This window comes from Suricata suricatta, chromosome 14 (assembly GCF_006229205.1).
Source record: "Suricata suricatta isolate VVHF042 chromosome 14, meerkat_22Aug2017_6uvM2_HiC, whole genome shotgun sequence".
NCBI lineage: Eukaryota > Metazoa > Chordata > Mammalia > Carnivora > Herpestidae > Suricata > Suricata suricatta.
The window spans coordinates 84,070,013-84,082,648 of NC_043713.1; the positions used below are offsets into that span (position 1 = coordinate 84,070,013).

The 12,636-nt window shown below is 55.3% G+C and overlaps 1 protein-coding gene across 1 annotated transcript in view; it reads left to right on the forward strand.

Annotated features, from left to right (window-relative positions):
* DNAH10 (dynein axonemal heavy chain 10) overlaps positions 1–12,636 on the forward strand; it is a 134,837-nt gene that overhangs the window by 97,499 nt on the left and 24,702 nt on the right. Inside the window, exons 53-57 of the mRNA XM_029921629.1 lie at positions 3,769–3,940; positions 7,669–7,872; positions 8,487–8,567; positions 11,058–11,255; positions 11,757–11,918. Of these exons, the coding sequence (XP_029777489.1) occupies positions 3,769–3,940; positions 7,669–7,872; positions 8,487–8,567; positions 11,058–11,255; positions 11,757–11,918 (817 nt within the window). The remainder of the gene's footprint in view (positions 1–3,768; positions 3,941–7,668; positions 7,873–8,486; positions 8,568–11,057; positions 11,256–11,756; positions 11,919–12,636) is intronic.

The window sequence follows — 12,636 nt, forward strand, 5'->3', positions numbered from 1 at the left end:
TTGATTTGTTCATTTTAGCGACTCTGACTGGTGTGAGGTGGTGTCTCAGTGTGGTTTTGGTTTGTGTTTCCCTGATGATGAGTGATGTTGAGCATCGTTTCATGTGCCTGTAGGCCATCTGGATGTCCTCTTTGGAGAAGTGGACACAGGCTTCTTAAAGCAATCGCAGCCATTGGTGGTTCATGCCAATAATGGAACTGTCAGATCAGATCATAACATGATGTTGTTACAAAGCATAGAATTGGTTTTTTCTTCCTTGATATTCTTTTAACTGAATGTCCAAAGAATCTAACTTTTGTATTAATTTTGAATGTTTTTTTTTTAATTTTATTTTTGAGAGAGAGACAGAGACAGAGCTTGAGCAGGGGAGGGGCAGAGAGAGAGAGAGAGATACAGAATCCGAAGACAGGCGCCAGGCTCTAAGCTGTCAGCACAGAGCCCGACGCGGGGCTTGAACCCACAAACCGAGAGATCATGAGCAGAGTCAGTCAGATGCTTAACCGACTGAGCCGTCCGGGTGCCCCTTGCTTTATTTTTGGAACGAGGACTACAGCAAATCACATTTGAAAGGCAAACGTGAGCAAGTTGTGTGGTGTGTGGCGCACGCTCGTGTGGAGGAGAGATTGCGCTGACCTCCATGGACCCAGCTTTCAGGTCCGAGGGTTGCCGGCTGCCATGTTGGCACAACCATCCCGCATGGCTCTGGGCCATTCCTAGAATCTCTTTAAAACACACGAACAAAGCCAACAACACTTGATTGAGGTATAATTCCCAGACTGTACAAATCGGTGCTTTTTGGTATATTCACAGATAAGCACAACCTTCAACACAGTCTATTTGAGCACAGTTTTGCCACCCCAAAAAGACGTCCTGTGCCCCTTAGCTCTTACCCCTCTATCTTTCTGCCCCCCGTCCAGCCCTAAAACCCCACGAATGTACTTGCGTCTCTATCGACATCCCTCCCCCCGGCTCTCATGTAAACAGAGTCCTAGCGTACGTGGTCTTTTGTGAGAGCTTCTTCCACTCGGCGCCCCGTTGTCAAGCTTCATCCGCATGTCGGTGCCGGATTCCTTTTTGGGGCCGCGCCGTGTTCTGTTGTGTAGACTGAGCACACCCTGTTTATCCATTCATCCGTCAAGGGACAGGTGCCCGGTTTCCAGCTTTTGGCCGTTGTGAACACTCACGTACGAGTTTCCATGGGCACATGTGTTTGCGTTTCTCTGGGAGAGAGACCTCCGGCTGGGCTTGCCGGGTCTTGTGGCAACTTTGTTTGATCGTTCGGGAACCTGCCAGATGGTTTTCCAACGCACGTGTAGCATTGCGGGGTCCCACTGGCACAGTGTGGGGGCTTCTGTTTCTCCACACCATCCTGAGACCCTAACCCTGAGCTCCTGCCTAAATTTGGAACTGGGCTAAATTTGGAACAAGAGTTATCACCACAATTTGCTTGTTTACTTTCGATTTTGTGGCTTGTGCTTGAGGTGTCATTACCAAGACCCTTGTGTGACTGCGTGTGTGTGTGTGTGTGTGTGTGTGTGTGTGTTAGAGCGTGTGTGAGTCAGGGAGGGGTGAGGGGGAAAGAGAATGAGCTGGAGAGGGGCGGTGGTGGGGGGCAGACAGAGGACCCTAGGCAGGCTCTGTGCTGACAGCAGAGAGCCCGATGTGGGGCTCAAACTCACAACCCTTAAGAGCATGCCCTGAGCTGAAACTGTCAGACGCTTAACCCACTGAGCCTCCCGGCGCCCCTGTGAGAACTCTCTATACAGAAGAGCGATCATGATTAGTTCAGTGAATCTAGCTTGCAGTATAGACTCTTGTTGAAAATATTCCTACAAAGAAAAAAACCAAATTTCGTTGTTTTACCTTGCAGATCTGATACTATACGTGATCAGAAAGTAATTGGTTTACAGTTTTTGTCCGTTTTCCCAGACGAGTGGCTTTCTTCTGTTGATTGGTCCTGGTCAGTCTGACCCACCTGCCTCTGAGGCAGTGTTGTGCATCCTGGTCTTGAGGGACGGCAGAGAGGATGGATGTCCGAGGGACAGAGGAGGGGGCGAAGCCGTGCCAGGCTGTCACTGCGCCCTGGCAGGGGGAGGGGAGGCTGGGTGGTGGGGTCACAGCGAGCTGTTCATGCCCAGGTGGTGGTAGGAGCTGTGGCGAGGCGCCCGGGGGCTCAGTCAGCTGAGCGTCCGGCTCTTGATTCCAGCTCAGGTCATGATCTCAGGGTTCGTGAGTTCGAGCCCCGCGTCAGGCTCTGTGCTGCCGGCACGGAGCCTGCTTTGGGTTCTCAGTCTCCTTTTCTCTCTGTCCCTCCCCTGCTCGCTCTCTATTCTCTCTCTCAAAAGAAATAAACTTTAAAGAAGGAAGTGCTGAGGGCAAGGGGTGAGGGAGCTATAACTCAGGGAGGATGAGTGGGGTCTGCAGGAGTCAGACGGAACTGGGGACCACATATTGGGCGGAAAGTCCTCCGTGTTGCCTTGGGTGTGTGTGTGTGTGTGTGTGTGTGTGTGTGTGTGTGTGTATGCGCACGCAGGGCGCCAAGTGCCCTGCGTGAACGTGCCTTGGGGGCAGAGCGTGCGTGTGACCCCGTGCGCGGGCGTGCATCGGGCTTGACGCACCGGGGTGTTCGAGTTGCTGTAACCCCCGGGCCGATTCAGAGCTGACAGCGGCTCTTGGCAGCTCCACTCCCGGCCCGTGAGCCACAGGAAACGAACGGAAAAGCTGTGGCCTCACTTACATTTGTGTCTCTTTCACGTGTAATAGGATTTTTAAACCTTGAGGATCTAAAATGGCGCCTTAGGGGCGCCTGGGGGGCTCGGTCAGTTAAGCGTCCGGCTTCGGCTCAGGTCAGATCTCACGTTCGTGGGTTCGAGCCCTGCGTTGGGCTCTGTGCTGACAGCTAGCTCAGAGCCTGGAGCCTGTTTCAGATTCTGTGTCTCCCTCTCTCTCTGACCCTTCCCTGCTCGCACTGTCTCTCTCTGTCTCTCAAAAATAAATAAAAAGCATTAAAAAATTTAAAAAATAAATAAAAATAAAAAATAAAGTGGCGCCTTACTTAGTCTGTCTACACGTCTTCCCACGGCCTAGTCTTCGACCAGCTCGCAGCTGAGACAGTCCGCACACGCGATGGGCGGGCTCGTGTGTGTTCCCTTCTCCCCTTTCCTTGGTCGCTTGGCCCGTCCTCCGCTTCCTCCCGCCACCCCGGGCCTGGCTGCGCCCACCCCTCCCCTGCTCTGGGACTCCAGTGACTTGTGTATTTTTGTGAGGTTTGTTTATTTATTTTGAGAGAGAGAAGGAGAGACAGAGTACAAGCATGAGCTGGGGAGGGGCAGAGAGGGAGAGAGGGGATCCCAAGCAGGCTCCAAGCTGCCAGCACAGAGCCTGACGTGGGGCTCGAACTCACGAGCCATGAGATCATGACCTGAAGTCAGGCACTTAACCCACTGAGCCACCAGGCGCCCCTCGTTAAGCGACCAAGGCGTCCTTTTCCTCTGCCGTGCTCCCGTCTGCACAGACCTGCATCCCTGCTCACTCTGTCACACTCGACACGTGTGCAAGCTCGTTCGACACCAAGGAACGTCAGGGTTTTCTTCGTCCCGCCTCCCTCACTCAGCAGTTTTGTGAAACTGGCCCGGGGCACGTGGTTTGCTGTCACTGGTCCCCCACAGACGGCTGCACAGCCTGACTGGCCCCCTCCCCGTCCCCCGCCGTCGGCCTGTGGCCCCGCACGGGCCAGTCTCTCACGGAGGCTGTGCTCCGTGTCGGCAGGTGTTTGAGATCCTCCTGAGCAGAGGCTACTCCGAGAGCAACTTCCGGGAGGATCTGAAGAACCTTTATCTCAAACTCGGGACCGAGAACAAAACGATGATCTTCCTGTTCACGGACGCGCACGTGGCCGAGGAGGGCTTCCTGGAGCTCATCAACAACATGCTGACGTCAGGTGCGCGGCCGCAGCGGGGACGGGGGCCCTCCTGGGGCAGGGATGGGGTCTGGGCTTGTTCTCAAGGGTCCCCCTGGCCGCCCTGAGGGGTCTAGACGACAGGAAGGCGAGAGCAGGAGAGGGTGGTTGGTTTAGTGCTGCCACCGAGGCTCAGGTGACAGATGACAGGTGGGGAGGGGGGAGGGGGGAGGGGGCGCTGTGAGAATGGAGAGCGTGGGCAGATTCATGAGGTGGGGCCAACGGGACGGGGTGAGGGCCAGCGAGGGTGAGTGCGCCCAGGTGGCTCCCAGTGCCGGGAGGGGGAGGGCCAGATGGGGCTTGTGCCGCTGGGGGTGCGTGGGGACACTGCACTTACAGACGTCCAAGCGGGTGTCGGACCGAGTATTGGCCTGTTAGTACCACAAAACGGGTGGTTGAAAACGATTTGTTTTGTTCTATTTTGTTCTGTTCTGTTCTGTTCTAATGAAGTGAGTTAACATACCGTGTGGTCTCGGCTTCAGGAGTAGAACCCAGGGACTCATCTCTTACCTGTGACGCCCAGGGCTCCTCCCAGCAAGTGCCCCCTCAACGCCCGTCACCCATTTAACCCCGCCCCCCGCCCCTCCAGCCACTCTCATTGTATTTAGGAGGCTCTCACGGTTTGCCTCCCTGCTTTTATCTAACGTTTCCTTCCCTTCCTCTATGTTCAGCTGTTTTGTTTCTTAAATTCCACACGAGTGAAATCATGTATTTGTCTTTCTCTGGCTTATTTCACACCTAGTTCCATCCACTTTGTTGCAAATGGCAACATTTCATTCTTCTGGATTTCTGACTCCTATTCCATTGTCTGTATTAGCCATTCATCAGTCGATGGACATTTGGGCTCATTCCATAATTTGGCTACTGTTGATAGCGCCGCTCTAAGCTATAGGGTGTATGTGTCCCTTTGAATGAGCATTTTTGTAGCTTTTGGATAAATACCTAGTAGTGTAATTGCTGGGTCGTAGGGTAATTCTATTTTTAATTTTTTTGAGGAACCTCCGTACAGTTTTCCAGAGCGGCTGCACCAGTTTGCATTTTAACGACCTCATTTTAATGTCGTGACTTCTATAAAGACCCTGTTTCCAAGTAAGGTCACACTCCGGGGTCCCGGGGACTTCAACATACCATTTTTGGAGGAACACAATTCGATCCGTAGCAGACTGGCACAGGGAGGGGTCTGGCTCTCAGATGTGGTTCTTAGAGCCTTGGAAATGGACGGGACCGTCTGCGGGGAGAGTGTGAGAAGTGAGGGGAGCGCAGGGCTGAGTTCAGGGAGAAGACGAGGCAGCGGGGGCTGAGATGGTAGCAGGGGAACCGGAAGCGAATTCCTCTCTCTCTCTGTGGCACATGTAGCTATGATTTATTTCTGGCAGAAGGACACAAAGCGCCGTCAGCGGAGGGGAAGGGGCGCATGGGACGAAGTCTGGGGAGCCCGGCACAGGCTTCCAGAACCCTCTTCCAGGGCAGTCACACAGGATACGTCTAACTCCTGTGGAGCTGCTTCTGATTGTGACCACACACCTGAAGTGTCATCTCCCAGCGAAGCCCATTAGAGACTCAGCGCGGGGGTGTCTACTGGGGGCTGGTCACACGGGCACCTGCTGCCTGGCACCTGCGGAAAATTCCAGATTTTCCAAGGGAAAGCGGGTGGTCAGCATGAGCCACGCCGTTTGCCCAGACAGTGTGGGCCTGGTGAGCCGCTCTGACCCGTGAACGGTGGTGGGAACCCTCCCAGGTTCATGTTCCAGGCGCCGGCCGGGGCCGCCCCTGTGAGCCGGCCTTCGCGAGGAGGGCAGCCCCCGGCCTGTGGCGCAGCGTCGTTCTGTGCGGAGCACCTCAGACAGTCCGTAAAAGTGTGCGGGACTGATTTGAAGTGGTAGAGATACAGGCAGAAAAAGTCCGACCCGCACAGTGTGGCTGCTCGCCTGTCCTGAGGCGGTTCTCTGTGCGCCTCCCCGCTGACTTCCAGAATTCTCATCAGGCGGAAACAGTGGAGAGCCTCAGACCCCTGACCCCTCCCGCATTTGGTCGCGCTTTCTTCCTTGTCTCTGGAACTGTCCCTTACCTTGTGCTCCCTTTACCGTGCACCAGAGCCAGACCCTCATCATGTCTGACCTTGACTCTTCACACGTATCTCTGTACTGACCTACCTGCTTCCTGATATGCCACCTTCTGTGCACGTCACCAGTTCCCTTTCCGCCGAAGCCTTGGCTGCTCAGGGTCGCCGCCGACCGACTTCTGTTTCCGCAGCCCGAGTTCCTCTCCCTCCTTGTTTTCCATCCCGCCTCTACAGGTCGCTCATGCCCTCCTCCCCGCCTGCCCCACTCTCTTCCTCCCTCCCTTTACCAGCCGCCATGGTTGCAAGCGATGGAAACTCCGCTCCAATTGGCTCACGTGAGATAAAAGGAGATGGAGTCAGTAGTGAGTCACAAAACCGAAAATGTCCAGGGGCACGTTTGGATTCAGGTGCTCAAAAGATAGCTTTACAAATTGGTCTCCCCACCCCCCACCTACCCCTGTCTTGGCTTTACTGTTTTTCTCTTTTATTTGCATTTTTGGATTTCCACACAGTAACTAACAAACAAACAAGGCACTATATGGTCCAGGCCGCCGTCCTCCTTGGCTTAGCCTGGGTCAGTAAGATTCTTCCCCCGAGGTTTGGGGGGGGGGGGGGCTGAGTGCTTGGCAGGGCTGTCATTGGCTGGCTCCGATCATGTGCCCATCCCTGAGCCAATCACTGTGGCCGGGTTGACACAGCATTCTGACTGGGCAGACCACCCAGACGGCGCCAAGATGAAGAAGACGGACTGATTCTCCCAAGGACAAGAGGGACCTTTGGCGGGAAAGTGGGGACGGGCGGGGACGGAGGGACTCCACTCTCCAGTCTCAAGTGCCAAGTGCCAAACTTCCGCCAGATGTTCGCTCCAGGGCCACGCGGGGTCTCCCTGCCCTAAGAAGCCTCCTCCACGGTGGCAGCTTCATGGCCCCTGAATGCCCAGGGCACCTACAGCCCCAGCTACCTACATGGCATTTAGCACATGCTTCTTTGGGTCGGCATCAGGCTTTCCACACATGGGTTGCAAACTCGGGAGCCCGGGTGTAACATCAGAACTGTCACCCTGTCCTTTCCCGTATCCGTAAACCCCACTGCAGGGCTGGGGTGTATTTTCTGCAGAGGCGGAGAGGGCGCCTGTGGGTCTCATTTACTAGCACCCCAAATGGCCAAGGTAACTTATTTTCTGAAGCCCTGACACTTCGCAGCAGAGTTGTCCATCCTGGGCCCTAATGACCTCAGGGGCTGGGTAATTCTTAGGGGCGCCCTGGGCATGACCGGCTGGTTGGCAGTGGCCCTGGCTTCTACCCACTAGATGCCATTAGCACCCCCCCCCCACACACACACACAAGCAGGGGCGGCCAAAAACGTCTCCAGACGTGGCCAAATGTCTCCTGGGGGCACCGCTGTCCCCGGTTGACGCCTCTGCTTTGGCGCTCACCGCAGCCCTCCCAGGCGTGCCGGGACATGTATTCTTTCCGCTTCACCAGGGACGAGCCTGAAGCTCAATGGGGTTCGTACACGGTGTGTGAGTCCTGGGCCTCAGGGTCCGGACTCCGGTGCCCTCCCAGCGATGCTGTGCTGCTCCTTTCATTTCCGCGCCTCGAGGGCTGAGCCCGGAGGCTGAAAGCCCCATGGTGTCCTTGTCTTCTAGGGATCGTGCCTGCGCTCTTCCCGGAAGAGGAGAAGGAGTCTATCCTCGGTCAGATTGGACCAGAAGCTCTGAAGCAAGGGACGAGCCCGGCCAAGGAGTCCGTGTGGCAGTACTTTGTGAACAAGAGTGCAAATAACCTGCACGTTGTCCTGGGCATGTCGCCGGTGGGGGACACCCTGAGGACGCGGTGCAGAAATTTCCCAGGTGCCCCTGAACTGAGCCTGCAAACCCATTTTCCCCCTTCGGCGGGGCCTTCCCAGCCGGGCGGAACGTGAGGTGGCCGCTGGGCCGGAATCGGGGCCCCGCAGCGTAGGATGAGCCCCACTCTGCCCCTCGCAATGGCCGGCGGGCTCTCGTGCCGCCCGTGGGGGACGATGTCCTCTGACACGAGGAGAGGCTCACGGGCCCCGATGCCCGGCCCGTAGCGAGCTCTCTGGTCTCTTCCATTTGGACCATCCTGCCAGCCTCGGGGAAGGTGCAATCCCGAGGCCTCTAGAGCAGAAGCTCTGAACCGGGGGGATTGCCCTGGGCCAGGGCCATTTGTCAATGTCCAGGGACAGTGTTGGTTGTCACATCGGGTAGGCGGGGGAGTGTACTACTGACGTCTAGTTGATAGAGGCCAGGGTTCCGCGACGCTCTCTATGCGGTGCTGTCAGGCCCATATAGAGGGGCATCCGGCCCAGATGGCAGCCGTGCTGAGGTGGAGAGACTCGGCTTTGGGTGGATTATTCTTGGCGACGTCCAGCTCCTTCTCCAGTGTGCTGGGTGCCGAAGACGCGTCACTGTCTGTGCTCATCCCTTTCACCTCTTTCTTCAAGGTCTCGTAAATAACACCGGTATCGACTGGTTCCTGCCCTGGCCCTCTCAAGCCCTGCAGGCGGTCGCTAAGTCATTTCTAGGTACGTGACAGCAGATGGGGGAGGGGGCCCATTAACGGTGTAACAAAATAACTCACCACTTTTTGGACTCGGGATTTTGGCCAATAGACCCTTTCGCCACTAATCCCCATGGCCACGAATGGTTTTTAAGTTTGTTGGTGTATTTTTGGCTTATGTTGTGTTTTAATGTGAAGAGATTTTGGGGGACTTACACGGATAATTTAGGATAAAATTGATAAGGTATCATCCAAAGCAGGTGTTGGCACACCATGGCCTTTGGGCCAGCACAGCTCACCGCCTGTTTTGGTCAATCAAGTCTAATTGGGACATTGACTCACTGGTTAATGGCCATGGTGTCTATGGCTGCGTGTAGGCCACAGCCACAAGGTTGAGTAATTATAGGAGGGACCATATGGCCCATGAAGCCTGAATATGTACTGTTTAGCGCTTTGCAGAAAAAGTGTGCTGTTTCCTGACCTAAGACACGTGAAGGGCCGTTTTGAGGACTGACCGTCCGTCCACTCTGAATTTGCTCTATCGTTTCAAACACCCAAGTCCTTGATTATTAATTTTAATCTCCAAAATAAGAAAGCAAGCCAGCTCCTCTTCAGGGGAAATCTCTCTGTCTGGACCCAACTTGAGCAGACTCCTGCCAAATGACACTGGGTGACCCGTAAAAAGCTTCCGCTTTATAAAAGTGTACCCAGTAAATAAATAACTTGTCCCTTTATGCAGGGGGAGCTCCTGTTTTTCATCAAAGTGTAGTTTCATGGGTGAAGGGGCTAAGAGAATGGCGCGGTCCTGCGGGGGTGGCTCAGGGATGAGCAGGCTTTTTCTGGAAAGGACCAGAAGATAAGTGTTTTCAGCTCTGTGGGTCACACGTCTCTACTGCAGCGACTCCGCTCTGCCGTTGGGTTATGAAAGCAGTCGTTGACAGTATGTGAGCGAACGGGAGTGGCTGTGTTCCAGCAGAACTTTCTTTACAAAAGCAGGCAGCGGGCCGGCTTTGTCGCGTGTGGTTTGCTGACTCCCATGCACACGCGCCTCCGCTTCCGAAGACGTGCCGGCCACCTCCCTGTGTCAGCGCTCAGGTTTGCTTTCAGCGTTCAGTGTCCTAAACAGCACCGAATGGCATTTGCTGAGGGTTTTTTTTTCTTATAGTAGACTCCGGGGCATCGGGGTAACCATGCCCCAAAGTGCGGATTCGCGTAGGGCGGAGTTTCTCACGCGTGCTGGAGCTAGGCCTGCGGGACCACATCTGCAGCGTCTGCCTCAAGGGTTACCTTTGGTCAGTCTTTTCTTCCTTCATTTTGATTAAGGACACATTCTGCTTTGAGGGGAATGTGTTTCACCATCCGTTAGAGAAGCCAAGGGACGCGATCTTAGCGCTGGAAGGGAGGCTTGACTATGCCAGCAGACTTAACGGAAGACCCTCCTGTGACCACCATGTGCTGGGCACAAGGGGTACAGCAGGGACACTGGGTGCGCTTCCTCCTGAAGTTCCAAGCGCCTTCCTGGAGAGCGTCACAGCCACCACGGGGCAGACCTTCCTGCCTGCAGGGAGAGAGAGCTGCCAGAGCACAGATGGGTCCTGTGGTCCAGAAAAGCCACCAAACAAGTGCTAGCTACTCTTTTGCTTTCTCTTTCTATTAAACATGTTTATATCGGGGCACCTGTGCGGCTCTGTCGGTTAAGCATCCGACTCTTGATCAGCTCAGGTCATGATCTCACAGTTCGGGAACTCGGGCCCCAAGTCGGGCTCTGCACTGACAGTGTGGCATCTGCTTGGGATTCTCTCTCTCCCTCTCTCTGTGTGCCTCCCCTCTCATCCCCTCCCTCAAAATAAATAAATAAACTTCTAAAAAAAAGCATTTAAAAACATACTTTTATAGCATTTTTTCAGTGTGGTAAAACATCTGTAACCTACAATTTGCCATTTTAGCCATTTTTAGGAGCAGAGTCGTGGCATGAAGAATGTTCCCACTGCTGTGCAGCCGTCGCCCCCTTTTCCAGGTCTCTCTTCATCTTGTAAAACTGACACTGTCCCCATAAAACGTGACCTTCCTGTTCCCCCAGCCCCTGGTAACCCCCGCTCGTCTGTCTGTCTCTGACCTGGCCGTTCTAGACACTTCAGATTAGGTCAAATCATGGAATGTTTGCCCGTTTGTGGGGGCTTCTTGTACTCAGCATGCGTTTCAGGTTCATCCACGTTGTGTTGGGTGTCAGGGTTTCCTTTCTTTTTATGACTGAGTAATCTTCTGTCGTGTGGACAGACCACGTTCTGTCTGTCCATTCGTCTGTTGATGGACACGTGGTCTCTCCACTTTTGGCTGTTGTGAATAGTGCGGCTTTGAACACTGGCCCACATGAATCTCCTTGAGTCCGTTCTTCAGGTCTTTCGGGGTGCGTGCCTCGGAGCGGAATTGCTGAGTCACAGGGAAGTCTATGTTTAACTCCGGGAAACTCTTTTCCATGTGTAAGAGGCATTTTTTTTTGTTCCTTTCTCTCCAGGGAGTAATCCGATGATCCCAGTGGAAAACATAGATGGTGTGGTGGAGCACGTTGTTTTGGTCCACGAGTCCGTGGGTGAATTCAGCAAACAATTTCTACAGAAACTGAGGCGTAGCAACTATGTAACTCCCAAAAACTACCTTGATTTTATTAACACATATTCAAAATTATTGGACGAGAAAACTCAGTATAACGTAGGTAAGACTTGGGAACGGGCTGGTGAACGCCTAAGGATCCAAGCACTGACCTTTTCTTTAAGCAGACGGGGAATAATCAGGAGTCAGGCGAAGTCTGAGCGCGCTCCAGACCTTGCGTCTCAGGGTGCTGCTGCTGGGTGGGCAGAGGCCTGGCACGCTCTTGTGCGTATTCGTCAGTGTTGGGTCATGCACTTTGTAGCTTTGCGTTTTCACGGCTTAGAGATACTGCCTGATGGCAGCAATGTGCTCTGTCGGAAAGTGCTCTTGAAAATGCTCTGGCTCTGGCTGCCGGCCCAGGGAAGCACTGTTTTGAGAAGTACATTCGTGTTGGCCGGTGCTGTCTCAGTGTGGCCGTGGAGGCGATGCCTGACCGCTCGTGGGGATGATTTTTCTCGGTTGAGCCCAAGTTGGACCAAGCACAGCGAGGCTGCTGGGATGCTGGCCAGGCGTGTTGGGGACGGCGCTCCCCTTGGTGAGGAGTCCAGGTCCTCTCTCTGCTCAGCTCAGTGCAAGCGTCTGGAGAGGGGGCTGGACAAGCTGAAGGAGGCCACCATCCAGCTGGACGAGCTGAACCAGAAGCTGGCCGAGCAGAAGGTGGTGCTGGCGGAGAAGTCGGCCGCCTGCGAGGCCCTGCTGCAGGAGATCGCCACCAACACGGCCATAGGTGGGTGTGGGGCCGGCTCTGGGGCGGGCCCCCGATGGGGCAGGGGCACGGGCACACTCCCGAGGAGCCGCGTGGAAGCCCGCGGCGTTTCTCCTGAGCTCCGTGAGCGCTCCTGCGTGTGCGCGGCGCGGCCCGTCCTGCCGCCTGCCCGCCGCCCGCTCCCCTGCGCCTGGCCCATGTGCCCCTGAGAGGCCCTTGAGATGCCCCCGCCGACCCCTCTTCTCGGCGCCCCGCTGTTCTGACAGTTCCGCCCTGCTTGCGGTTCTGGCGGCGGCACAGGGGTGCCCTCGCTCCCTTCTTCCCACGCGTTGGTCTTCCTGCTGCTCCAGCGAGAAGCTCTCTCCCGGGACCGGGATCCTTCGTCACGTCAGGCCCCACACACGCTTTGCGCGCTGTTGACGCTCGGTCAGTGCTTGCCCGCTGGCCGTGAAGGTGAATCCCGAGAGACCGCCTCATTGGAAAATACCTGGGCGTCCAGCCAACCCCAGTCTCGGTTCCCTGGGGCCATTCGGCGAAGCCAAGTCAGCAGGCATTTTTGCAGGGCCCCAGGGCACACAGGATTGTGACACACCAAGGTGGTGACGGGCATGGCTGTGACGCTCGGGTCCTTGGCCTCCAGTCCCAGCTGGGTGCCCTCAGACAGGTGACAGTGTATGTGTTTCCTGGAGCTGCCCCAACAAGTGACCACACTGGGGGGCGTCAAACAACACTCTACTCC